General features: G+C 42.8%; 2 protein-coding genes across 4 annotated transcripts in view; one reads left to right on the top strand and one right to left on the bottom strand.

The window, feature by feature from the left end:
• Window positions 1–367: 367 nt before the first annotated feature.
• On the bottom strand, window positions 368–25,420 carry pigb (phosphatidylinositol glycan anchor biosynthesis, class B). Of its 3 annotated transcripts, XM_078218719.1 has the most exons (13): window positions 24,640–25,405; window positions 21,162–21,297; window positions 19,668–19,785; window positions 19,059–19,163; window positions 17,721–17,851; window positions 16,655–16,708; window positions 14,982–15,122; window positions 13,175–13,226; window positions 12,352–12,563; window positions 10,221–10,285; window positions 9,474–9,690; window positions 8,157–8,337; window positions 368–571 (listed from the first exon to the last, which is right to left on the bottom strand). In XM_078218719.1, the coding sequence occupies exons 1-13, from the start codon at window positions 24,761–24,763 to the stop codon at window positions 443–445; spliced, it is 1,665 nt and encodes a 554-aa protein (XP_078074845.1). In that variant the 5' UTR covers window positions 24,764–25,405; the 3' UTR covers window positions 368–442. The 3 variants fall into 3 exon arrangements, with proteins under 3 accessions (XP_078074845.1, XP_078074846.1, XP_078074847.1); XM_078218720.1 differs by lacking the exon at window positions 16,655–16,708 and having other exon boundaries at window positions 24,640–25,420; XM_078218721.1 differs by lacking the exon at window positions 16,655–16,708 and having other exon boundaries at window positions 24,646–24,853.
• The window catches only part of LOC144497446 (transmembrane protein 205), a 14,313-nt gene continuing 12,516 nt past the window's right edge, over window positions 25,412–27,208 (top strand). Inside the window, exon 1 of the mRNA XM_078218723.1 lies at window positions 25,412–25,618. The gene's annotated coding sequence lies outside the window, so the exon portion shown is untranslated. The remainder of the gene's footprint in view (window positions 25,619–27,208) is intronic.

Genomic DNA, 27,208 nt, shown 5'->3' with positions numbered 1-27,208 from the left:
GCAAGCATGTAGGTGCAGCAGGCGATACGGGGCTGTTTAGGACTGAAATAAGGAGTAATCTCTTCACCGTGAGTGGAGAGAGAAATTTCTTCACCCAGTGAGTGGAGAGCCTGTGGAATTCACTACCACAGAAAGCAGTGGCCAAAATATTGTATGTTTTCAAGGAATTAGAATTAGCTCTTGGAGCTAAAGGGATCAAATGATATGGGGGTAAAGTGGGAACATGCTATTGAGTTGGATGATCAGCCATGATCACAATAGATGGTGGAGCAGGTTCGAAGGAACAAACCTTACTCCTGCACCTATTTTTCTATGTTCTATGTTTCTATCAACTTGATTGTCCAGAAACACACAAAACATGGGTTTTAGAGGGAAGGAATACTTTATAAAAACAGTTGAGATAGTAGAAACATTTACAGACAAGTTTAAGATGTAAAAAAAGTCATCTATCATCCATCATCTTTCTCTTATATACTTGAATGTGGCTTCCAATCCGACCATCTGGCACATGAGTATGAAAAAATGTTGCAGTTTTCACATAGTTCCTGGTCTTCAGAAACGGCTCGATTTCCTTTGAGAGACAAAATCTCCAGTTCAGAAGATACATAAACAACAGCAGATTTTAATCTATTTAAATTTACTGTAAACAAACTGATTAGCTTAACTTAAGACTTACAAACAAATAAATCTATATAAGGTTAGTGCTCTTATAATACATTTCCTCAATATCCTTGTATCTATGCTCCCCTATTTTAGTTCAAAGCACAGGATAGAATAGGCTGTGCCACAAGTATTTTCTCAGTCATTTTTACTGCTACTCAGCCAGTGATCTGTTTCAATCTGGTTTGACAATAGTCAAATTATATCAAGGTGCAATTTAAATAGCAAAGGAGGGAGAGAGAAACTTGCAATTCTTAAATTAAAACAGCTGAACGATGCTACGTTTGGGGCTGTGATCTTCCACAGTCTGTTGCCGTGTGAAAGAGGGACTGAGACTTCATATTGTCAAGATTCAGTTACTTCTAACCATTTCCCATTCCTGAACTCAAAAGCACCAAAAACAAGGCTCTTTAAAGGCGTCTGATGGGTGGATTCTATAATAGCCCAACACACACAACATTCAAATTGTAACATTACAGCTAACATCACCTTAATTAAGAAGTGCTGCCTGTGAGCAAAACATAAACAAATAATGTAATCAAACAAAATAATTCTGTATCTAGGTCAGGGGTGGGGGCCGCAAAGTGACGAGTAATCATTGGTCAGTTCGCCAATATGTTTTATTTGTTCATGGGATGAGTGTCACTGTTAAGGCCAATATTTATTGCCCATCCCTAACTGCCCTCAAGGTGGTGGTAATGAACCACCTTCTTGAAATGCTGCAGTCCATAAGCATTAGCCTGGACAATGTGGAATCTGTATGGGTGGAGCTGCGGAACACCAAAGGACAAAAGATGCGAGTGGGAGTTGTGTACAGACCACCAAACAGTAGTAATGAGGTTGGGGATGGTATCAAGCAGGAAATTAGAGATGCATGCAGTAGGTAAGGGTACAGCAGTTATCATGGATGACTTCAATCTGCATATCGATTGGGCTCACCACACCAGTAGCAGAGTGATGGAGGGGGATTTTTTGGAACGTATAAGGGATGGCTTTCCTCGACCAATATGTTGAGGAACCAACTAGAGAGCAGACCGTTCTAGACTGGGTATTATGTAATGAGGGGGGATTAATTAGCAACTTTGCGATGCAAGATCCTTTGGGGAAGTGTGACCATAATATGGTATTTCTTTTGATACCAACCAAATAAACTAACTCAAATTAACTTGGGGACAAAGTAAAAGGGGCAGCTCCCCAAAAGGAAGGGGGAACAGCCCAAACCAAAAACAAAGTCGAAAGGAAACTTAAAACATTAAATCAAAAGGTGATCATCAGGGTCGATAATACACCCCAGCCCCTGCGGTGCCCAGCGGAAGGCGTCAACTGCGCCCATGGACACCGCATGCTCCATCGCCAGGGACACCTGGCCGCGAATGTAGCTGCGGTAGAGGAACAGAGAGTCAGGATGGACGACCCCGATTGCCCGCTGTCTGGACCTATTGATGGCGCGTCTCGCCAGGCCCAGGAGCAGGTTCACGAGGAGGTCGCCATCCCGACCCACCCCTCTCCGCACCAGGTGCCAGTAGATCAGGAGCGTGGGATTGAAGTACAAACAAAACGTCAGTAAAAGGTTTTTCAGGAAAACAAAAAGGGTGTGCAATCTAAAACATAGAACATAGACATGGTCCACGGACTCCACAAGACCACAGAAGGGGCAAGCTTGGGAGCCCATGAACCGGAAAAACCTACAGTTGTACGGCACTGCTGCATGCAGCACCCTCCACCCCAGGTCCCCAAGATAATTGGGGGGAGATCCCTCCGTAGAGGGACCTCCGCCGCCTCGCGGCAACAAGGCCTGCCAAGGTGTATCCGGGCGACAGGCGAGGACATGGTAGTGGAAGGTGTGCAAGCAGCAGCCCGTACAGGAAACGCCTCCGTGTGGTGGAAAAGGGCACGGAGGACATTTCCGTGAGGCGGCACATACTGTGGGGCACATGACCCGGGGGGGGGGGCACAGTCTAGGCTTTGGGCCAATGTGAAATTCCGCCTGAGTAGGGGAACGCTCGGGCGGGATCCCACCGCACGCCTGCGCCGCCTCGAGACCGCATGTGCACTCGGGGGCCGAGCACGACCGTCCTTAGGCCTTGGATGGCTTTGGCCGCGCGGCAGACGGCCACCCCCACGCGCTCAGCCAGCACGTGGGGGCTCATCCAGCCCGCTCCTCTGCCATCCAGCACGTCCCCGATCCTGGTCACCCCGGCGTCCATGACCCTCCTCTCCACCAGCCACCTGAAGTTATACGGCTGGAGGAGCGGATTCCTGAGCAGCGGCTCTTGCACAAGAGCCACTACTCCTGACGAGGGAGAACTGCGTCGCGAGACGACCACGTTCCAGACCGTGAGAAGGTCCTGGTAAAAGACGGGCAATGCCTGCAAGGAGGTCGGAATACGCCCCAGATTGATATGCAGGAGCTGCACGTCGTAATTCAGGCCGTGCAACTGGCAGAAGAAATGCGTCGCCAGGGCACACCATCATGGAGGAGGCTCGACGTAAAGGTATCTCTGCAGGGTCTGGAGGCGGAAAGTCGCTACCTGTGTACGGAGACACAGGAGGCCTTGACCGCCCTCCTCAAGCGGGAGATGCAGAACCTCGGCAGAGACCCAGTGCAGTCGGTTGTCCCAGAAGAACCGCACGAGGGTTTTCTGTATATTGGTGACAAAGCCAGGGGGAGGGGTCAATATGACCAGTCGTACCAGAACATGGAGGTGAGCAGCTGGTTTATGACGAGAACTCGCGCCCTGTAGGACAGCATTTGGACCAGTCCTGTCCAGCGACTCAGGCGGGTGGAGACTTTGGCCTCCAGCTCCCACCAGTTCGCCGGCCAGGATCCCTCAGCTGGGCAGGGATGGACCCCCAAGTAGAGGAGGTTGGTCCTGCTCCAGGTGAAATGCCTGAGGCTCTCCAGAAGGGCGTCCGTCTCCCATGGACCAAACAGGAGTCCAGAGCACTTGGCCCAGTTGATCCTGGCAGAGGACGCAACCGCTGGCATTCTCGCATCCTCTGCAGGTCAGCCGGGTCCGTGAACATGAGGAGCACGTCATCGGCGTAAGCCAACAGGACCACCCCTACGTCTGGGCCGCGCAGAGCCAAACCCGACAACCTCCTCCGCAAGAGGCGCAGGAATGGCTCCACGCATATAGAATACAGTTGGCCGGACAAGGGGCAACCCTACCGTACTCCTTTCCCAAAGCGAAGGGGCGCCGTCAGGGACCCGTTAACCTTAATTAGACACCATAATATGGTAGAATTTTTCATTGAGATGGAGAGTGACACAATTAAGTCTGAGACTAGGGTCCTGAACTTGAGGAAAGCTAACTTTGATGTTATAAGACGTGCATTGGCTAGGATAAGTTAGCAAAGGATACTCAAGGTGTTGACAATGGATAGGCAATGGCAAACATTTAAAGAACATATGGATGAACTTCAACAACTGTACATCCCTGTCTGGTGTAAGAGTAAAATGGCTAACAAGGGAAATCAGGGATAGTGTTAAAGCCAAAGAGGAAGCATATAAATCGGCCCGACAAAGCAGCAAACCTGAGGACTGGGAGAAATTTAAAACAGTAAGAGTTTTAACAACACCAGGTTAAAGTCCAACAGGTTTATTTGGTAGCAAATACCATTAGCTTTCGGAGCGCTGTTCCTTCGTCAGATGGAGTGGAAATTCCACTCCATCTGACGAAGGAGCAGCGCTCCGAAAGCTAATGGTATTTGCTACCAAATAAACCTGTTGGACTTTAACCTGGTGTTGTTAAAACTCTTACTGTGTTCACTCCAGTCCAACGCCGGCATCTCCACATCAGAAATTTAAAATCCAGCAGAGGAGGACAAAGGGTTTAATTCGGAAGGGGAAAATAAAATACAAGAGTAGGCTTGCAGAAAATACAAAAACAGACTGCAAAAGCTTCTATGTGAAGAGAAAAGGACTGGTGAAGACAAATGTAGGTCCCTTACAGTAAGAATTAGGTGAATTCATAATGGGCAACAAAGATGGCAGACCAGCTAAACAAATACTTTGGACCGGTCTGCTCTGAGGAGGACACAAATAGTCTTCCAGAAATACTAGGGGATAGAGGGTCTAGCATGAAGAAGGAAATCCTTATTAGTCAGGAAATTGTATTGGGGAAATTGCTGGGATTAAAACCAGATAGTCCCCATGCCTGATGCCAGAGTACTCGAGGAAGTGGCCCTAGAAACAGTGGATGCATTGGTGATCATTTTCCAGCATTCTATAGACTCTGGAAGAGTTCCAGTGGATTGGAAGGTAGCTAATGTAAACCCACATTTTAAAAAAGGAGGGAGAGAAAATGGGGAATTATAGACTAGTTAGCCTGACATCAGTGGTGGGGAAAATGCTGGACTCAATTATTAAGGATGTAATAACTGAGCATTTGGAAAGCAGTGACAGGATTGGTCCAAGTAAGCATGGATTCACTAAAGGGAAATCATGCTTGACAAATCTTCTGGAATTTCTTGAGGTTGTGACCAGTAGAGTGGACAAGGATGAACCAGTCATCTGGACTTTCAAAAGGCTTTTGACAAGGTCCCACACAAGAGATTAGTGAGCAAAGTTAAAGCTCATGGTATTGGGGGTAATGTATTTGACATGGATAGAGAACTGGTTGACAGACAGGAAGCAGAGAATGGGAATAAACGGGTCCTTTTCAGAGTGGCAGGCAGTGACTAGTGGGGTACCACAGGGTTCAGTGCTGGGACCATAGCTATTCACAATATCCTTTAACGATTTGGACAAAGGAATTGAATACAATATCTACAAATTTGCAGATGACACTAAGCTAGCTGGCAGTGTGTGCTGTGAGGAGGATGCTTAGAGGCTGCAGGGTGACTTGGACAGGCTGGCTGAGTGGACAAATACTTGGCAAATGCAATATAATGTGGATAAATGTGAGGTTAACCACTTTGGTGGCAAAAACAGGAAGGAAGATTATTATCTGAATGGTGGCAGTTGAAGGGGAAGTGCAACATGACTTGGGTGTCATGGGGAACAGTTGCTGAAGATTGCATTGCAGGTACAGCAGGCGGAGAGTAAAGCTAATGGCACGCTGGCCTTTGAGTATAGGAGTAAGGATGTCTTGCTGCAGTTATACAGGGCCTTGGTGAGGCCACACCTCGAGTATTGTTTGCAGTTTTGGTCTTCTAGTCCGAGGACAGACATTCTTGCTATTGAGGGAGTCCAGCAAAGATTCACCAGACCAATTCCTGGAATGGAAGGACTGACACATGAAGAGAAACTGGATCGACTGGACTTGTACTCACTGGAATTTAGAAGAACGAGAGGGGGTCTCATAGAAACATATAAAATCCTGATGGGACAGGCTATATGCGGGAAGAATGTTGGGGAAGTGCAGAACTAGGGGACACAGTCTAAAGAATAAGGGATAAGCCATTCAGGACTGAGATGAGGAAGAACTTTTTCACTCAGTTGTGAACCTGTGGAATTCTCTACCACAGAAAGCTGTTAGGACCAGTTCGTTAGATCTGTTGAAGAGGGAGCTGGATGTGGCCCTTGTGGCTAAAGAGATCATGGGGAGAAAGTGTGAGTGGGATACTGAAAGTGCATGATCAGCCATGATCATATTGAATGGTGATGCAGGCTCGAAGGGCCGAATGGTCTACTCCTGCACCTATTTTCTATGTTTCTATAAGGTGTAGATACACCCATGGTGCTGTCAGAGGTCTGCATCTGCTGCTTTTGTCATTCCAGAAGGTAGAGGGTCACAGATTTGGAAGGTAGTGCTGAAGAAGACTTAGCAAATTGCTGTAATGCATATTGTATATATCGGCATGATGTCGCAAGGGAAAATCATGTTTAACCAACTTGCTGGAATTTGTTGAAGAGGTAACTGATAGGGTGATGAAGGCGATGCTAATGATGTGGTGCATGCAACTTCCAAAAGGCATCCGATACAGTGCCGCACAACAGACTTCTGAGTAAAGTGAGAGCTCGTGGAGCAAAGGGGCCGATAGCAACATGGATACTGAATTTACTGATCAACTAGAAACAGAGCGTAGTGGTCAATGGGTGTTTTTCTGCTGCAAGATGGTTTGTAATGGAGTTCTGGAGGGGTCAATATTGGGACCCTTACTTTTCCTGATATATATTAATGACTTACTTGGTATGCAGTGTACAATCTCGAAGTTTGTGAATGATACAAAACTATAAACTGTGAGGATAATGTAGAAATTCAAATGGACACAGACAAGTTGATGGAATGGTGGACAGGTGGCAGATGAAGTTCATTGCAGAGAAATGTGAAGTGATTCATTTTGGCAGGAAGAACATGGAGACATACATAAAATAAAGGGTACAACTCTAAAAGGGAATGCAGGAGCAGAGGGACCTGGGTGTATACATGCATAAATTATTGAAGGTGGCAGGACAGGTCGAGAGAGCCATTAATAAAACATACAGTATCCTAGGCTTTACTGTTGTTGTTAGCTTATCTTCACTCCTGTAGTTTTTTTACCCTTTGGGGAATAGTGGGGGAAGTGGTGGAAGGATTTCAGAGCTGATTATCAGCCCGTTGAACTGCATTCAACTCTCTTTCCAAGGCCAACAATTCCTGACACTTGCTCAAATCAGCCCAAGCTTGAACAATGTCTAGGTTTTGCTGCATGCAGGCACACATTGCTTCATTAGTCGAAGAATTGTGAATGGAACTAAATATGGCAATCAGCAAACATTTCACTTCTGACATGATGACTGAGGGAATGTTGTTAATGTAGCAGCTGAAGATGGTTGAGCCTACATCAAGCGCCCTTAGGAACTCCCATACCATTTTAACGGCTGAATAATTGACCTCCAACAATGTAATCAATGGATTCTGGGAGGTTGGCTAAAAAGTCTGGTTTTGTGAATGTGTCCATGCTGCTTGGTAATCTGGGGCATTTGTGGAAGCGTTCTGTTTCATCAGACGATGGTTTTCACCATTGTGGTCAACTCCACGTTAAGTATCACCTGGTGTGGCTCAAGAGCCTCTGTGCCACATCTATCTTTGGGATGACTCTCCTGATTTTGTCAACAGGCCCAGACGCTAGTGAGGAAGACTTTGCAGTCATGACTGGGTAGTGTATGCTTTTGTCTTGTTTGGTGTGAAGGTTATGTCAGGCGGTCTGGTTGTTTTTATTCTTCCAGTTTGATACAACTAACTGGCTTGCTACCCCATTTCTGAGGGCAATTAAGAGTCAATGACATTGCTGTGGGTCCAGAATCACAAGTAGGCCAGACTGGGTAAGTACAGTAGATTTCCTTCCCTAAAGGACAGCAGTAAAACCAGATGTTCAATAATCCACCAGTTTCATGGCCACCATAATGGATATTAGCTTTTAACCCATCATTTATTTAATTAGTGCAATTTAAAATCTCCAGCTAGATCATTTGTCCAGGCCTGCAGATTTTTAGCCAAGTTTAACACCCACTGTGATATCAGACCTGTTTTTCATAACGGAACCAATAAAAATATATACATACATACCTGCTCCATTACATTATAAAATACTAGGTGAGTAGGAAGGGAGGCTTGACCAGAAAATCTTATGTTCAGCCACTTAAGTGGCTCCTCGAAAAACACGTCAGCTTCATCAACATAGCTATTATTTCCAGTCAGATCTGGAGGACATTCCAGAAAGTGCATTTTTATTGGGCAATGAACATGGCTGTGGAGAAATGAGAAATAATTAAGTGATACAGGCAATCTTCACGCACCACACATTTTCTGAGAATAAGTATTATTATTTTCTCTTCATCTGCCTTTTATTTATCTCCCCAAATCATGTGACTTTGCCAGATGCAAGAACAGGCTGGAGACCTACTCATTTCTCTGCCAATACCCCGATAAGCAGCTTAAACATTCTCTCTGTACCCAGAAACGATAAGGTAATAAAATAGTTCTCATTTGGGCTTTGTTCATCAAGATTACAAAAATTCAGGCGAGACCAGATATTTATGAATGGGAGGCTTGCATTTTCTCTTTGAAATGTATTGGCCTTTCTTTGATAATGTTATTTTGGTTGGATGTTGTTGCATTGGCAGGAAATTGAACTAACCTGGCAGTTACGTCCAGGTAAGGATTCAAGAGAGAAATATCTTTTTACCTTACTCAAGACCTCAAACATGCTCCCCACCAACCCAGCACCAAGTTTCTGACCCATCTCCCCCCAGGCTTCTGATCTCCCACTCCCTCTAACAGAGTCAGCAGTTTACCTGATCGGAAGTTGGGAATAAATACATCAGTTGTTCACATGACTGGAATATGATTTTTATAATTACCAGATTACATTATTGCCGACTTTACAATTATTCTAAAATTAGATGGGAACTGGATTGTATGCAACATAATAGAACTTGCTAAAGAAAGAGGAAGAATATCAAAGTTATGATCCAATCTACAAAAGTCTCTACCAAATGAATAATGACGCTGTATTTTTTAACAAGGACTACAGCCACATGGTGACTATTTGAAGCTGTATTGTTTTAGCACAGCTTCATCGCATTTACCTTTTGTACTTGTGACAGGAGAGCAATGAGAAACACCACATTCCAGTCCATCTGTCTCGAAAGAACTTCATCACAAATCAAAACATTTGCTCACAGATTATCTTGGTATTTATGGCCAAGTGTCAGAGAACTTGCTGAAAAATGGGTCAGAGCCTCAAACTCTGAACTTACTTGTACCAGCACCCAATATTGCAACATTTTTGTTTTACACAAATGCAAGGGTTTCAAAAAACCCCATGCAAGCTACAGTTCCTCACTTCCTACGTTAGCTGTTTTTGCAAAACATTTAACATGCCTGTAAAATGGTGTTGAATGACAAGGCATCAGGAAGAGCAAAGAGGGCTCTTCTCTTTCTGGGTGTGTGTCCTTACAGAGCAGTTGAATGTGCTGCATTACATCCAATGTTCCACGCTGGTGAATTAATCCAGTATATAGAATTAGACACACATTAGAAAGCACCAGAAAACAAACTGCCGGTTTCTTCCATGTTTTCAAATTAGCCAATGAGTAGCCTATTTAGAAAAGAGAATGAAACCAGGAGTGAATACAAATGTAAAATGTTACTAAAGCCTGTAACATTTTCTGTACATAAAATAGGAATAAATAATTTCAACTATTTATTCCAGTTAAGTACATACTTTTATACAGAGTATGCATTTTAAAAGGTTTACATTCAAACTTGATCACAAATTACAAAATTTAAAAGCATTTCAACAACCCCTAGTTACAAAGTTATAATACAAAATAATATAGAACAACACTACTATATTCATAATGTTACAACAAGGCACAGTTAGGAAAAATATCTCCAATCAGATTGCCTCTGGAAATAAACAGGTTTAAGTCAAAGAGATATATATTTTGAAACATTATACAAGGAAAAGCATTTCTCTTTTAAGAACCTTAAAAATGCTCATTAATTCTGTTTTTCAAAGACAAATATTGCATGTGGAAAATGTCTTAATTTTAAGATATTTTCTTTTAAATCCTAAACAGTATCAGTTACATGAGTCTTGAGATAGAATTATGAAGTGATACTTACCACAAAACACCATGCAAAGAGGCAATACTGGATAAATAAATCTGAATTCCTTGTGGCTCAAGAAACTGTAATAAAGAATATTTATATATTTTAAAGCACAGGTATTCCACAGGTAATATTTGAAAGCATGCATGTGCATAAGCCTGGTAATGCTGCATGTCAGTGCATCAGGATGCTACGCCATCCAAAACTGTCAATTTCTCTACAATATCCAGATTCAATCAGGCAGTGAGCAAAGGAAAAGAGGTAATCAACTCAAGCACTCATGCAGCACACAGGGTCTGCAGCAGAAAACAACTTGTGCACCTACCATCATGGAATGGTTATTCACGACAGTGGGTTACCCATTATAACTAAGTTTTAGTATGTCAGTTCAGTCACACAGTGCCTAATATATGGTTCTAGCACAACTCAAGTCATGATGTCCAATTGGGCTTTTGTTAATACTGAGTACACATACTATCTAAATCATTACATTTTCATCTTTTTCTATTTTCAACAATGATTTCTGACTGCAAGACATCTCATGGGGGTAATGCTGAAGGAAGGGAAGGATCTGTAGAAAGTATTTGCCTTAACCCCTCAATTGTACCCACATTTCTCCTAACTCTAAATTTCAGCACTCTCCCAAAACAACAAATTAATCTACATTGTAAATGGAGCAAGTATTAAGAGAACAGCAGCTAATTATCTGAAAAAGAGAGAAAGATACAAAGGTTATGGGACGACAGCAAAGGGAGTAAGATGAGTCATGAAGTGCTCTGGCAAAACCTGGGAATCACTTTTGGTGGGACTTTCCACGCAACCCACCATGTGTTTCTCAGCAGCAGAGGCAGCCTGCCATTGGCTGGTGGTGGGATCTTCTGGTTTCAAGTTGTCAACGGGGTTTCCCATTGAATGCACCCTTCACTGCTGGGAGGCCGGAGAGGGGGTGTGCCGTCAATGGGATCAGGAGATTCCTCCCCCCTCCCCCTCCCTCTCCAGTGTAGACAGCCAGAAAACTCTGGCTCCGATTAGGCTAGTGAACTTGTCTTCAGACCCTTCAGTGCTGCAAGCACCTATGATTCAGTGCAGCTATACCCTATAACATTCTCAGATCAGAAAAAAACATTTAAATTAGGAGTAAAGGGAAAACCTAAACTGTCGAGAAGAGATTTGCATCTTGTTGGTTTGCAGCACCACACTAAATGGTATATTTTTAACAAGATAATAGTTTTTTTTGCGAGTGCCTTTTTGAGATATTTTGCAGCTATAAAATGATTAAGCCAGATAAAGAATCTATCTGAAAATAAAATCTCATTAAAATGCATTAAGGCCCAGTCACTTTTAATATCTTAATATGAAAGCAGATTACTGCAAACGCTGGCCTCTGAAACAAAAACAGAAAATGCTGAAAAATCTCAGCAGTTCATAGAATCCCTACAGTGCAGAAGGAGGCCATTCGGCCCATCAAGCCTGCACCGACAACAATCCCACCCAGGTCCTATCCCTGTAATTTCCTGTTTCTTCCACATATTTACACTACTAATCCACCTGACACTAAGGGGCAATTTAGCATGGCCAATTAACCTAACCCGCACATCTTTGGACTGTGGGAGGAAACCAGAGCACCCAGAGGAAACCCATGCAGACACAGGGAGAATGTGCAAACTCCACACAGACTTCAAGCTGGGAATCGAACCCGGGTCCCTGGTGCTGTGAGGCAGCAGTGCTAACTACTGTGCTACCGTGCCCCTTCGGTCTGACAGCATCTGTGGAGAGAAGCAAACGTTTTGAGTCTGGATGACTCTGTTAGAGCTAACGAGAACTGGGAATAGGATAAGATTTATACTGTTGTGGGAAGGGGAGGGTGGGGTGGCAGTGGAGCAGTAGGGACTGGATAGAGGGCCAGAGATAGGTGAAAGCTAGGGAGAGATTGACAAAAATGTCACGGACCAGAAGACAACAAATCCTCCGTTGGCGGCGGCGGCGAAGAGTGAATTACAAGGTTGAATCTTAACTCAAGACTTCCATGTCCATAAATTTCAGGGTTAAAATAGTTATTAATCAATGATTAAGATTCTGGTCCTCTCTTCAATGCAAGAAAGCCATTATCCTCAACACAGGAAACTTCAAACTGAGTGGTACACACCTATACACCACGAGGGTCCATATCACCGCTATTAGCAAAACTCTGTATTTCTTAGGCACCAACAAGCATCCATGAATGAAGAAGGGGAAATGAGTTCCCATGATAACTGGAAATCCCTGAGTGAAGTACCAGTGCCACGGGTGTGAGCCATAGAATGATCCCATGTTCTGAATCACGTTAAATCTGAGGAAATTCCATTGAACCATAACCCACTGAAAGCGTAAAAAAAAAGCAAAGATAGGCAGGAACAAAATGTAAATTTGCAACATATTGTTAATGGGGTTGCAAATGGGACGAAACAATAGCATGAATATTATCAACAGGGAGAAAGGCAGGCTTGGGTAGCTCTGCCCCAGCATAAATTTCTTAAAGTACGATATGATGCAAGTTTTTGAATCCAAAATGATTATTTTATTATAAATTCAAGAAAAAGAAACGAGTACTACAGATTCACCTTTTTAAACATATGCAAATTAATGGTTAACATTTCTAAATTAATGAATGAAAAAAATGGACAGTAAATCCTTTCCCAATCATCCTTATGCATTAGCAGCCAAATTGAAAGCACTATTGGCAGAGGTACAGAAGCAGGTACTCTTTGTTTTGTTGAAGCACAAGTTAGAAGAATTAATTTTTTTTTAAATAATGCAAAAATAATTAAATCTACAGTGCTGAAAACTACAGGCACCAGGATCTGTTAAAGTAAGATGCCTCAGTGCATTACAAATTGCTCCAAAGTAAGCCAGGCTAGTGGATTTATTGCATGCTGGCCACACTATAACAGTAGTTTTCAAAAGGTCAAAAATATGAAAAAGCATCCTACCTCACCATAAAATATTCGGTCAATCGTTAGAGATATCCCAAGTGTTAAGCATCTGTAAAATAAATGGAACCCTTCACCTAAAAATAATTGGCACACAATCACAAGGCCTCAGGAGTAGGATACACATTTCCACTCTGATGTCCTCCACTCGCCTGGTTCATGCTCTCAGCTGTGACACCAGGAAGGAACGCGTCACAAAAATGAGAAGTACTGTAAACAACTGCTGAGAACTGTGCAAAAGAACATTGTTGGATATTGAACATTGATAGCAGTTGCTCACCAACACAATGGCACAAGATGGAAACAGTCTTCCTTCTGCATCTGCACCCACCCCAAAATAAAATAGGAAAAGTCCAGAACCATGATTCCATACGCTAACATTTGTTCATCCACAAATTGAAAACAATTTTCTTTCCAAGCTAAGCTGCTTCTGGACTCCTTTACAAGAGGAATATAGTCGTAAACTGCACTGAAGATTTTCCCTGTTTTCTGAATGAAAATTTCAGAGAAGGTTACCACAAGCTCTGTAAAAATTAATCCTACATGAATCAAGATAGCTTAATAAAAGCAAATTATTGCAGATGTTTAGAGTACTGTGCTCAGTTCTGGTCACCTCATTACAGGAAGGATGTGGAAAAGATTGAAAGGGTGCAGAGGAGATTTACAAGGATGTTGCCTGGATTGAGTGGCATGCCTTATGAGGATAGGCTGAGGGAGCTCGGTCTTTTCTCCTTGGAGAGACATAGGATGAGAGGAGACCTAATAGAGGTATACAAGATGTTGAGAGGCATAGATCGGGTGGACTCTGAGGCTTTTTCCCAGGATGGAAATGGCTGCTACGAGAGGACACAGGTTTAAGGTGCTGGGGGGTAGGTACAGGGGAAATGTTAGGGGGAAGTTTTTCACACAGAGGGTGGTGGGCGAGTGGAATCGGCTGCCGTCAGTGGTGGTGGAGGCAAACTCAATCGGGTCTTTTAAGAGACTCCTGGATGAGTACATAGGACTTAATAGGATGGAGGGTTATAGGTAGGTCTAAAAGGTAGGGATATGTTCGGCACAACTTGTGGGGCCGAAGGGCCTGACTTGTGCTGTAGTTTGTCTATGTTTCTATGCTGGAATCTGAAATCAAGATAGCTTCTTAGGTGGAGTCAAATGCATAATTGGCCCAGATTCTTTCAAAATGTACTTGAGGCAATGGGTGCTGTAATCCTAAGCCAAAGTGTGTACTCAATCATTTTCATCAAGTCCAAAATGAAATTCTTGCCCATATCAGGGTTATCTGGAAGTCAAGTCTCAAGGTGTTCAGCCAAGAGTTATAGATCCCAAGATGAACATGATTGAGGAATTGCTTGCTGTTCTTGTTAATGCCACACCCCCGCCTCAACTGCCTCCAATTCACCTACTTCCCAAGAGCAGACAGCATAGTCATCTTGCATTTCTGGGTTACACCCCATTAACTTCAGGCAGGTGGTCAGTCGTACTGAACCACCAACATGGGATGGGTCCAAATAGTAATGTTTTGAGAGTTGGTCCCCGAATCATAGGAGGAATTGTACTGCTTAATTAATCTTTATCAAGTCGCTCCGTCACTTAAAATTTTACAACAAATAGCTTCGTGTTTTGATATTTGTCTCTTATTCCAGTACAAACTCTGACCCTGACGTGAAATGCAGATATAAAATATCTGCATTGAATTTAGTTGCTGATTGAGAATAATATTCAACAACAAAAAATATAAAATTGACTTGTCAAACTAGTGTGTGTCTGGATTAATATGGGGGAAACTCCTCCCCTCTCTTCAACATACCCAACTGGTAGACATTTGTACAAGAGTAAATCCAGTTTCTTCAGTTCCTGCCAGTAATGAAAAAATAGCAGTGGCAGCCAAAGGATGACAGCAGTGGGGCGCACAACAACTGCAAAAGCAGTCAGAGCCAGATATTTCGAACTGCAAATAGAAAAAATATATAAACAGACAAGCAGATCTGGTAACAACTGCCCTTAAATGTTATCACAAAAATAACAGCACTGCTGCAAACTTAACCCATTTTTTGCCATCTTCCCTATTAAAGTGATGATACATGTCAGGTTCTCATAGGTCTGCTCTACCCTTCACATTATTTCCACTTTCACATTATCTTCCCATCTTTAACCATTTCCCACGTTTTCCCTTCTATTTTAGAAACAGCAGGCTGGCAGAAATAATAGCCTACATTAATGTATCTTTCGCTCTCTCCTTCTTTTCCACTTTTCTCCCATCATTCCACAGAGAGAGATTTGAGCACAGATGTCTGCATTCTACAAAGAAAAATCTACTCGAATAGCCAGTCTCCAGCCAATTCGATTCACTCCACGTGATATCAAGAAACGGTTGGAGGCACTGGATACTGCGATGGCAATGGGCCCTGATAACATTCCGGCGATAGTACTGAAAGACTTGTGCTCCAGATCTTGCCGCTCCCCTAGCCAAGCTCTTCCAGTATAGTTACAACACTGGCATCTACTCGACACTGTGGAAAATTGCCCAGGTATGTCCTAGGGAATAACTTTGATGCGGTGTTAACGTAAACATACTTGTGACACTAATAATAAACTAAACTGTACACAGAAAAGCTTAGGAAGTGAATCCACCTCCTATTTTCCCCATGGACAACGTCAGGAAACACAGCTTTAAATAATCTATATTTGTATTTGTGGGTATTAGAAATAAGGCATAGCTTTAAGTGAGTTTACTTTTGTGGTTCTGTATTTGGAAGATTTAATGACTCCAGTTTCGTTCAGGTGCCAGTATGCTAATGAGAGGTTACGATCTGAAAGCAGACAGGGCTTAAAGGAAAACTTTATTGCTAGGCAAACAGGGCCACCTGAGCTGAAATGAGAAGCTGGACAGGACCAAAGAGCTGAAAAAACAGATTTTTCAAAAGAACCATAGGACCACAGAATCCCTACAGTATAGAAATAGGCCATTTGGTCCATCGCGTTTGCATCAACTCTCCGAAAGAGCATCTTACACAGGTCCGCCCTATCCCTGTAGCCCGGTGCACTGACCACGGCCAATCCACCTAACTTGCACATTTTTGGACTGTGGGAGGAAACCTGAGCACCTGGGGGTAACCCACACAGACACTAGAACATGCAAACTGCACACAGTCAGTCACCCCAGGCCAGAATCGAACCCAGGTCTCTGGCTGCAATGAGGCAGCAGTGCTAACCACTGTGCCATAAAAGAGTAGAAACCAGGGAGTGGAACAAAAAGTATGTCTCAGGGAGGTGTTTAAGTTAAAGGAACAAAAAATAGGCAGTTGAACAAGGTCCTGTTGGGAGAGTTAAATTAAAAAGTGAAGCAAGTACACTGAGTTACAGAGACAGCTGCAAGAACCAGATTTAAGGTGATATGCTAGACATTAGATGTAATCAAAAGTTTGGTGACATCTTAATACAGTCTGTAAGCAACAGTGTTCTGTTGGCAAGGCTGCGTACCTGAAAGAATGTGTGGAAGCTTGAAGGCACGTGGTAATCCAAGTCAGAGGAATACTGAAAAGAGAGAGAGAAATCCTGGAAGTGGATCCATACCGAAGGCACCCAAGAGAAAGCATTGTTTGGGGGAAGATTCCAAGTGTGTTTTTCAAGAGTGAAGTATGGAAACACTCAGGAGGAAATCAGAATTCCAATGAGACTGGTTGGCTCACAGTATGACAAACATCTGGGGGGAATTTGATGAGGAATCCACAGACATTGTATAGATCGTATCTGTCACTTGGTTTTAAAGTGTGGTGTGTCTGACCACATTTTGCCCATTGATTTACATGGACTGTATGCTTTTTGAGAACATCCAAGTTCAAGATAAATAGTAATTTGTGTTATCCTTATAAATCTCTGTATGCCTATAATAATATAGCTTGGATGAAGGAGTAGTGTATTATAATCAATCTTTTCATGTTTAATAACTGTGGGCAGCACGGTGGTTAGCGCTGCTGCCTCACAAAGCCAGGGACCCAGGTTCGACTCCCAGCTTGGGCGACTGTCTGTGCTGAGTCTGCACGTTCTCCGTGTCTGGGTGGGCTTTCTCCCAGGTGCTCAGGTTTCCTCCCACAGTCCAAAAGATATGCTGGTTAGGTGCATTGGCCATACTAAATTGTCCCTCAGTGTACCCAGACAGGCGCTGGAGTGTGGCAACTCAGGGATTTTTTGCAGTAACTGCATTGTAGTGTTAATGAAAGCCTACTTGTGACACTAATAAATAAACTTTATTCTTTTGTTTAAAGTTAATTAGCAATCCCTCAACTCTATTCTTATTGTCTCTAAACAAAAAAATTAAAGTTACGATCTATTAAGCCAGGGTTCTGCTCTGGAACCTGGCTGCCCACCAGTATTATCTGTTGGAATCGTAACAACAAACACTGTTGAGCAGTTTGCTGTAAGAGATCAGACTACTCTGCTTGGTAAGTTAGGAGCACAAAGCTTGCATCTTGTCACATTAACATCCTGTTCTATATTATACAATAGCACTTTTAAAATGTTGAAAATACACAAACATTTTCCTGACCTATTTCCAGTCTTTGTACCCTGAAAAGGGTAGTAATAAATTATAAAGCTGGTTAGAACAGCTTCCATACTATTCGTAATTGTCCGAGTGCTGCAGTACCAGGTGAACCAGGAACACACTTGGGAAAAGTACTGAAAGAGAATTAAAAAGATGCATTTTAGAATAACAGCCTTGTAAGTTTAAATTGTATGCATACTTAAGTTTACATAAAATAATTTTCCAAATACACAAAGTATATATATTTTTAAACAGTTAACAGCAACAAACACTCACATCTTAGTAAAGCTATTAAATTCCCCTTTACTGTCATTAGACATTGTCAACTGTGCATCTGACACCCACAAACTTTTACCTACACAGTTGTGAAATTTACAAAATGATAAATGGAAGGATTGCTTTGATCACAGCATGGACTACAGAATCCAAGATTTTTGTGTCAATGCATTTTATCCACCTTTAGATTGCACGGTCCATTTCAACAGATAAAATTTATGGCAGTATTAATTCTAAGGTAGAGAGCTTTCTAGATCTCCAAATTCCAATCTCCTTGCACAAAAAAATTAAGTTTGATTTCTCTAAACTGCAGCCTACAAGGGTTGCTTAGGGAATAGTCAAATTAGAGTGCGCCAACAGTTGTGGACCTGGACTTGAAGATCAAGTTTTGAAACACTGTAGACTTTGATTTGATTTATTATTGGCACATGTATTAGTATACAGTGAAAAGTATTGTTTCTTGTGCACTATACAGACAAAACATACTGTTCGCAGAGAAGGAAAGGAGACAGTGCAGAATGTAATGTTACAGTTATAACTAGAATGTAGAGAAAGAACAACTTAATGCAAGGTAGGTCCATTCAAATGTCTGATGGCAACAGGGAAGAAGCTGTTCTTGAGTTGATTGTAGAAGATATTGCTAACAAAATAAATATTTTCTTTATGCACTGGATTTATTTTTATGCTAAAAAAGTACGTGCTCCTTTTACCTAATTTCTTAAATTTCCTTCTCAATATCATATGCATTCTCAGATATGATTTAGCTTGATAATGGCTTCTTTAATGGGCATAGCACATAAGCTTCAATCACAGAAAAATGCACCAGTTCACTTTTTTGCAATAATCTGTCACATTATAAAGTGTATCGGTATGCCAAATACTACTGATATTGTCTCATGCCTTCATGCCTTGTTGCATAAAATCTTTCCCATGTACATCAACCATTTTTGAGTCTCACCTCGAGGTTGAGGAAGACTTGAGGTAGAGTCAAACACCTTGAAAAAATTTCTATCCCAAAATGAAAAGAAAATAAATATGAAAAACTAGAACAAGATATCTGCTTACCACCCATTTTGCAATTTCTGCACTCTCCTGTTTTTTCATCATAGAGTATAGTTTTACATCCGCCAGTGCTGCTAGGAGAGACTGGACGAGTCGAGGAACCCAGATCTGCAAAAGCAATTATGGCAGGCTCACTGACAGCAATAAAGTTGGAGCACAGACTGCAGATGTAAATCATTGTCCAGAGACAGCCATTCTTGCCACAGCAAAATAATCATTGTCCTTGCCCTTTTATACAGTTACTGCTAACAGGTGTGAAACTTGCATTAAAAAAACGAATAGGTACCTGTGTGATCAGAACATTTCCACCTTGCGCAACACAATGAAAATTGAGGGTCAGACTATAATTCATTACATAAAAGTTCTAATTCTTAATAAGCCAAAGCAGACAATTAAACGTTCATCTAAAAGGACTGAAATAAGAGAATACATTACGGCCAGATTAGACCTGGATGCAGGTCAGTTCATTTACATGCAAAAGAACAAACGTGTACTGTTATTTTTCAAAAAGATTAGCCAATCACTTTTCTAGCATTTCAATAACAAAGTTAAATCCCATTTTTGAAGAGACAAGGCTGATTACTATCAAGTAACTTTTTTTTAAAACCTTACCAGAAGTTGAACTGTATCCTTCTTGAATATTTGCAACAATTTATAAAAGCTTGCAAAAAACAAAGGATAGGTGTAGCCTCGAAGCCTTTCTTTCCATTCCCAGGTTAAATAACCATAAGTGTGCGTGTTAAGGTTATAATATTTATTTTAAAAAGTGAACAAAACCACTCTTTTTAAGCATCATGATCAATTAACCTTGGAGTATCACGTGAACAGCAAAATGTGAGCTCTGTTTGGGCATGACCCAATTTCTGATTCATACTTAAGAGAATGCCGAGCAACATTCTGATACAATATGTAATAAATAGGCCACCATCCTGCCCCATAGCTGGTCTCTCCAATTCACAACTGCTCAATCTGTCATCCACAGCAGCAAACCCAAAATTAAGTCATTTAAGTCTTATGTTCAACTTGCCAAGGCTCTGCTTCTCTTTCCGAGTGGATTATCAAAAGTTTGATGTTGAACAAATCATTGGTCAAAAACAACACAGGCTTTCTTCCATTGATGGGGATGCCCCACAACAGCAGAGAATAATCAGCTTAGTGTAAAGAATTTTCTATCCTATTCATACCATTTAAAGCTAAATAGCAAAGTTAACAGATTGCAAAGGTGAAAAGTAGAAATGGTTAGAGTATAAATCACAAATTTTCATGGATTGCCGCCAACTCAAGAGACCTTTTCTTTTAAAAAAGTTTAAAATCTGAAAGTCTACAGGTGACAGGCCCAACTCAATCATGCCCCAGTTTAACTTTAAACATGACGAGGTGACACTAACACTTCATTTACAGTATTCTGGTAGATAAATGTAACTGTTCTGAAATCTTTCCACACTGTATACAAATTGCATTTAGCTTTAGCAATCCCAGTCAACAAATTAGATACACAGCACCAGGTCAACTTTGCAATCTAGTTGCAGAGGTTTTCATAGCTTGCATCTGCAATTAAAAGGAAACCTTCATTTACATTTGCATTGTATCACCTTCTAACACCTAGGAGAGATCATTTTCCTTTTCCTAATCAGATTCTACTATTTTCTCACCAAAGGCAAATAGGCACAAGACTTGCTATTAGACATCTGAACATAGCAAACCCTAAGAAAGGTCAACTTTTCCTTCATTCCATGGATTGATTTGAACTTCAAGCAGAGGCCAGCTCCAAGCATCTAAACCATAACTCCATAAGCTTTATTTTGTGTGGGATAGAGAAGAACATAAAAGGAAATTTTTTAAAAGTGTTACTTAATAAGTAATTTCTGGGAGTCAACAGCTTTCTGAAGTCAAGGTTATTTTAGAACAAATAATATTATATTAGATCAGGGCATGTAAATGCTTCATGTACCCCAATTCCAATCAACTTAACTATCTTATTGTCATGAATCGGCAAATGTAGCGGGTTAAGCTGGATCTGTGATGTCCAAAAGATTCACACATCTCCTGATCTAAAAGATAATACTTTTAGAAGGTGCATGTACAAATTGAAAACCCAAAGGATATTTGAAGACCATGTTGTGAGCGACTTCAAGTGACTGCCAATACTCATCAGGAACGAAGCTCGTTTGGACCAGAAAGCAGTTCACCATCCTCAAAGCTACACTGAACATAATTAAGTAGGTGTTTGGACCCAATAATCCTAAATTTAACAGAAAAATTACAATTACAAAAACAGCAAAATATTTTAGTGGCTCGTGCTACCTGCTGTGTTTCCGAGGAAGACAGTGTCACATCAAATACATTTCATTAAGTAAATGTTACAGCTTTGCAAAATGAACCATAATTCTATAAGAAAAGAAATTCAAAAAAACCTGAGCGCAATTCAATTGTTTTAAAGGAAAATTGTACTTTAGCACTAAATATTAGCACGTTTACTGTCAGTCATAAACAATTATCTTGCTCTGTGAGATGTTGTGTTGTGAGCGCTATTCAGGAGAGAGCTTTCGTTTTCTGGGTGCTTAGTGAAAGACCTATTTTCTCATATGCTTTGGCAAAAGAGTCACAATGACCTGAAGCTCAGTTTCTCAGTGAGCACACACACACATGCATCATCTATACTGAAGATGTGGCCGGGAACATGTCATTGATGAAGACAAACATCTCGCCAAGGCCATCCCCACACCCCCACTTCTTGCCTTCAAACAACCGCACAACCTCAAACAGACCATTGTCCGCAGCAAACTACCCAGCCTTCAGGAGAACAGTGACCACGACACCACAGGTAATCAAGTCTTAAAGGTACAGACAACGTCATTGTCTGTACATTGGTACCTTTACATTGTCTGTACCTTTAAGACTTGATTACCTGTAAAGACTCGCATTCCAACCACTATTTTGTAAATTGAGTTTGTGTCTTTATATGCCCTATTTGTGAACAGAACTCCCACTTACCTGACGAAGGAGCAGCGCTCCGAAAGCTAGTGGCTTTTGCTACCAAATAAACCTGTTGGACTTTAACCTGGTGTTGTGAGACTTCTTACTGTGTTTTCTTTGGAACAGAGGAGACTGAGGATTAGATTGCACACAAAATTTAGTATCTGGATAAAGTGAATAGAAACAACCTATTTTCATTAGCAAAAAGGTCAATAAATGAGGCGGCACGATGGCTGGGCCGGCATGGTGGTACAGTGGTTAGCACTGCTGCCCTCTTTTTAGGTCAAACCAAATAAACAAACTCAGATTAAGTCAGGACAAAGTAAAAGGGGCAGCTCCCCAAAAAGAGGGGGAACAGCCCGAACAGAAATCAAAGTACAAAGGATCACAGCTCCAGGGACCCGGGTTCAATTTCCAGCTTGAGTCACTGTGTGGAGTTTGCACATTCTCCCCATGTTTGCGTGTGTCTCCTCCGGGTGCTCCGGTTTCCTCCCACAGTCTGAAAGATGTGCTGGTTAGGTGCATTGACCCGAACAGACGCCGAAGTGTGGCGACCAGGGAATTTCACAGTAACTTCATTGCATTTGATAATAAATAAACAAATTTTATAAACAGGGGCCATAGGTCTGAAGTAATTGATTTTACACCCAGAGGCTGATGGAAGTCTGCAACTTATTGCCTGAAAGAGTGATAGAGACAGAAATCTGTATCGTATTTTAAAAATGCTTCTAAAATGCAGTGCCAACTACCCAGAGAAAGATACATCACTGTACAAAATATTTATTCGTACACGGTAACAGAACAAGCGAAGAGGGCACTCAGACCGCACACCTCCACTATCCTGGCTAACTCAACATTACAATTGTGCAGTTCTTCTTTGAAGCTTTTCACTGCCTAGTTGATGCTCTGTAATTAAAGCTGAAAAAAAATGCCCCCCCCCCCCCCACACACCAACCAAGAGCTTCCACCTCACTAACGAGGCTTCAGGACAACCCACGTCCAACAACCTGCTTTGAAAACTCTGCTCACATTTTGATAGCTATGATAAATTCCACCACAGCAGCTAAGACCATCAACAACATTCTAAACAAGTCAGTTACCCTCTCCCAATGTTAACAGATCCTTTAAAAAATTCCAGTATCTGGACCCTCACTTTCAGCAAAAAACAAATCAGTTCTTCCTTCGACCATACTCTTCCTGTTTACCAAATTTCATTGAAATCTGTTCATTAGTTTTTGAAACATATTTGTTTAAAAACAGACATATCAACAAGGGTGAAAACATTACGTCTGCCCATCTTCAGTAGCAGAGGTAACTAATGTCCTAATAATTCAAATCCTGAAATGTATTGATAGGATAGCATAAAAGCCAAATACTGTGGATTCTAGAAATCTGAAATAAAAACAGAACATGCTGGAAATACTCAGCAGGCATGGGCAGCATCTGTGGAGAGAGATACAGAATTAACATTTCAGGTTGTGACCTTTCACCATAAGAGGTTTAAGATATGACAGATATTAAGTAAAGACAAGGCAGGGAAAGGAGGAAGAAGGGAAGAACAAAAGGGAAGTTCTGTGACCGGCAGGAGAGATTAAATGACAAAAAGAGATGATGGTGCATGCCAAATGGTGGTAATGGCACAATTAACAAAAGATGGGTCCAGAGAAGTTGTAAATTGGAAAGCAGAATCATCAACAACATTTGAAAAACTGCCAGTAAATATTATTGAACTAAATGTTGAGGCTGTAAACTGCCAAACTGAAAGATGATGTGCTGTTCCTCACGCACACGTTGAACTTCAATGCAACAGTGTAGGACGGCCAACAACAAAGGGCAGAATGGGAACATGGTGAAGAATTAAATTGTCAAGCACCCAGAAGTTCAGGGTTGCACTTATGGACTGAACAGAGGTGTTAAGTAGTCACCCAATCACACAGGGACTGTATTGTAAGTAATGAAATCAGTATACTGAATGGAAAACAGTACAAGTAAACCGCTGTTTTACTTGGAAGGAGTTTTTGGGGCCTTGTACAGTGGGAAGGGACCAGGTATTGAACCTCCTGTGCTTGATTTGGGAGGTGGTGGTGGTGTTCTGGACAATTGAGAAGTACACCAAGTTGTCACAGAGGGGATAGTCCCTCAGGAGTCTGGAAGGAGGAGGAAAATGAAAGGCATATTAAATCAGGCATCATATATGTAGAAAAAGAAACGTTAACGATTTCGGTCAGTAGCTTGCCATCAGGTCAGATGAGATTAGCTTGGATTGCTGTAGAAATTAACTCACGCAGGTAAGATGAGTTAAATTATGTGAACTGCTTGCGGTGACCTCTAGGATCCTGCGGTGCATTCCGAAAACTTCACCCCAGCTAATATTATTGATTGAGAAACATTTGCCGTCCAGAGAGCGCATTCAGGTTAAAGAGTACCATGTCTTCAAACCATAACATTACACTGGGAACTGTATGCAGTGTTGTTCATAGACACATAGATTCTTGCACATGGATTGGCAAGTGTCCCCGCACAAGACTCTGTCGGGTTTTTACAAACACAAGACATTTAACAGAGCACTGACGGAAGGCGGTGGGAGGGGATAAAGTAAGTAAGTTACCTGTACCCAGATCCGTGCTGCAGCGTTCTTTGCTGTACAGCGTGGATTTTCTCTTCCTGAGTCTGACAGTTTCTGAGGCGGTGGAATGCCTGCCCCTAAACAGACTGCCTCTGAGTCTCTCCATTCTCAGCTCAGTGCTGGCGGGGAGAGCTCAGAGCTCCATTCACCGAGTCACTTCCCTCTCCCGTGACGTTATCACGCTGCGCGCGGACAGTCTGTATCACCAGCCGGCTCCCATTCACCAAATCAACGAACGAGCCGCCAGCCGTGCGCACGCGCGGGGGGGCTCTGGGCATGAGGCCGGCCGCGCACGCGCAGGCTGGAGAGAACCACGACAGATGCCGGCTGTGCGGACGCGTGAGCTGGGGGGGTCCACGACAGATACCGGCCGTACGCACGCGCAGGGGCGGGGAGGTCTTGGGCCTGAGATCGGCCGCGCACGCGCAGGCTGGAGAGGACCACGACAGATACGGGGCCATGCGCACGCGCGGGGAGACTGCGCCAGAGGCCGGCCGTGCGCACGCGCGACGGGGGGGGGGTGCCTGGACGGAGCCGCTCAAGTGATGCTCCTTCCCCCTTTTCAGGTTGACGACGGCTCTCCCATCCTATTCTCCCCTCAAACTCACGCTCCACATAACAATCCCCATTCCCGCCCGTTGATCATTGCAAACGTCCAGGTTTCTGTTTTAAAGTTCCTTTGCGCCCTCCCCCCACCACCACCAAATTTGTCCACGTATCCGCCTCGAAAAACCACACAACAAACGGCTCTGGGTTTCGCGTCGGGGCGCATGCGCGGCCTGGCAGGGAGGGGGGCGTGGTCATGTTTCAATTGATTGGCTCTGGTGGAATGTCAATCAGGGGAGCGGTAAGGGGGGTGTGGGAGAAGAAGGCTGACATCCAAGTTGGTGTGAGAGTGCAGCGCTGGAGCAAGGCAGGCTGAGTCCTGCAGGATAGCCCAGCCCAGGACATCAACCATAGGGTAAGCACTCTGCATTTCACCCCAGGCACTTCAGCCTAGTGCAGATTAAGCAACAAATGTAAAGTTATTCCATTCCTAATGTAAAGTAAAAAGTTTGGGGGAAAATGCAAGAACAGCCATACGGATTCAAAGTTGAACTTCTTGTCTTAACTGAAAAGCAATCCATGTCTTTTTTTTTGGCATTACAGCTGTGTCTCTGAGACTCTAGAGCGACATCTGGAATGTTTTGTTTATTACGGAGTTTCGAAAAAATCTGTTTCAGGGGAAAATGTGTTCTTCAGCAAAGGAATCGTAGTTCTGTTAAACTCTCCACAGCTCACTGACGCCTACAACAGCCTCAGAAAATGGATTGTCCTCACACAGCTCCCGTTGGCCATCGTATTTTTACCTCCCCCTCACCCCATACACACGTTTACAAACATCCCACTCCCACCCACCCCACCAAGGTCATTTTTCCAGATCCATTTAATGCCGATAGTCCTCCAGAATTTAAAATTGTTGCCCAAAAAGCTAGCTGAGCAACTCCCGTCTGTCTGTTGGCGAAAGTTGAAAGTGCTGGAAATGCACGATCGTGCAGAGTCTGCAAACAAGCAGAGGTTATAACCCCTTGGTCAGATTTCAAAACTGGAAGATAAGCAATGTGGAACAAAAGAGGGCGGGGAATGGGGGGGCTGGGTTAGAGAAATAGTAAAACGCAAGAAGAGGGAATGCTAATTACTGTCACAAAGAAGCAATTAATGCGTGTAATAAACAGCGAGCTGTCTCTCCACCCCCCCCCCCCCCCCCCCACTTAAAAACAGAAAATGCTGGAAAACGCTCAGCACCATCAGGCAGTATCTGGAAAGAGAAATAGAATTAACGTTTCAGGTCCATGGCCTTTCACCAGAACTTTCTGATAAGCGAGTGAAATGTAGTACTATATAGGAGTTTCTGCTGCGGAGCTCAATACATAATTAAAAACTGAAAATGCTGGATAAACTCAGCGGATCTGGCAGCATCTGATTTGATTCATTGTTGTCACAAGGATTGGGATACAGTGAAAAGTATTGCTTCTTGCGTGCTATACAGACAAAGCATACCGTTCATAGATCGGAGAGAAGGAGAGGATGCAGAATTTCGTGTTATAGTCGTAACACCAATGTGTTGGGATGTGAACGTTTCAGATCTAATGAAGTAAGTTGGAAATGTACAGTGCTATGTAGTTGGAAAGGGAGGAGGAGGTGGGGCTTTTACATAATAAATAAGATGCACCACTCAGAGCCAACAAAGCATGGATGAGAGCTTCAGTAATCCTGGTGGTAAAGTGGGGACAGAGGCAAAAGAAGAACAAAGAACAAAGAACAGTACAGCACAGGAAACAGGCCCTTCGGCCCTCCAAGCCTGTGCCGCTCCTTGGTCCAACTAGACCAATCGTTTGTATCCCTCCATTCCCAGGCTGCTCATGTGACTATCCAGGTAAGTCTTAAACGATGTCAGCGTGCCTGCCTCCACCACCCTACTTGGCAGCGCATTCCAGGCCCTCACCACCCTCTGTGTAAAAAACGTCCCTCTGATGTCTGAGTTATACTTCGCCCCTCTCAGCTTGAGCCC

The sequence above is a fragment of the Mustelus asterias genome, chromosome 8 (genome assembly GCF_964213995.1).
Source record: "Mustelus asterias chromosome 8, sMusAst1.hap1.1, whole genome shotgun sequence".
Taxonomy (NCBI): domain Eukaryota; kingdom Metazoa; phylum Chordata; class Chondrichthyes; order Carcharhiniformes; family Triakidae; genus Mustelus; species Mustelus asterias.
Note: the sequence above shows the minus strand (reverse complement) of the source record. Positions and strands in the feature narration are given on the sequence as shown.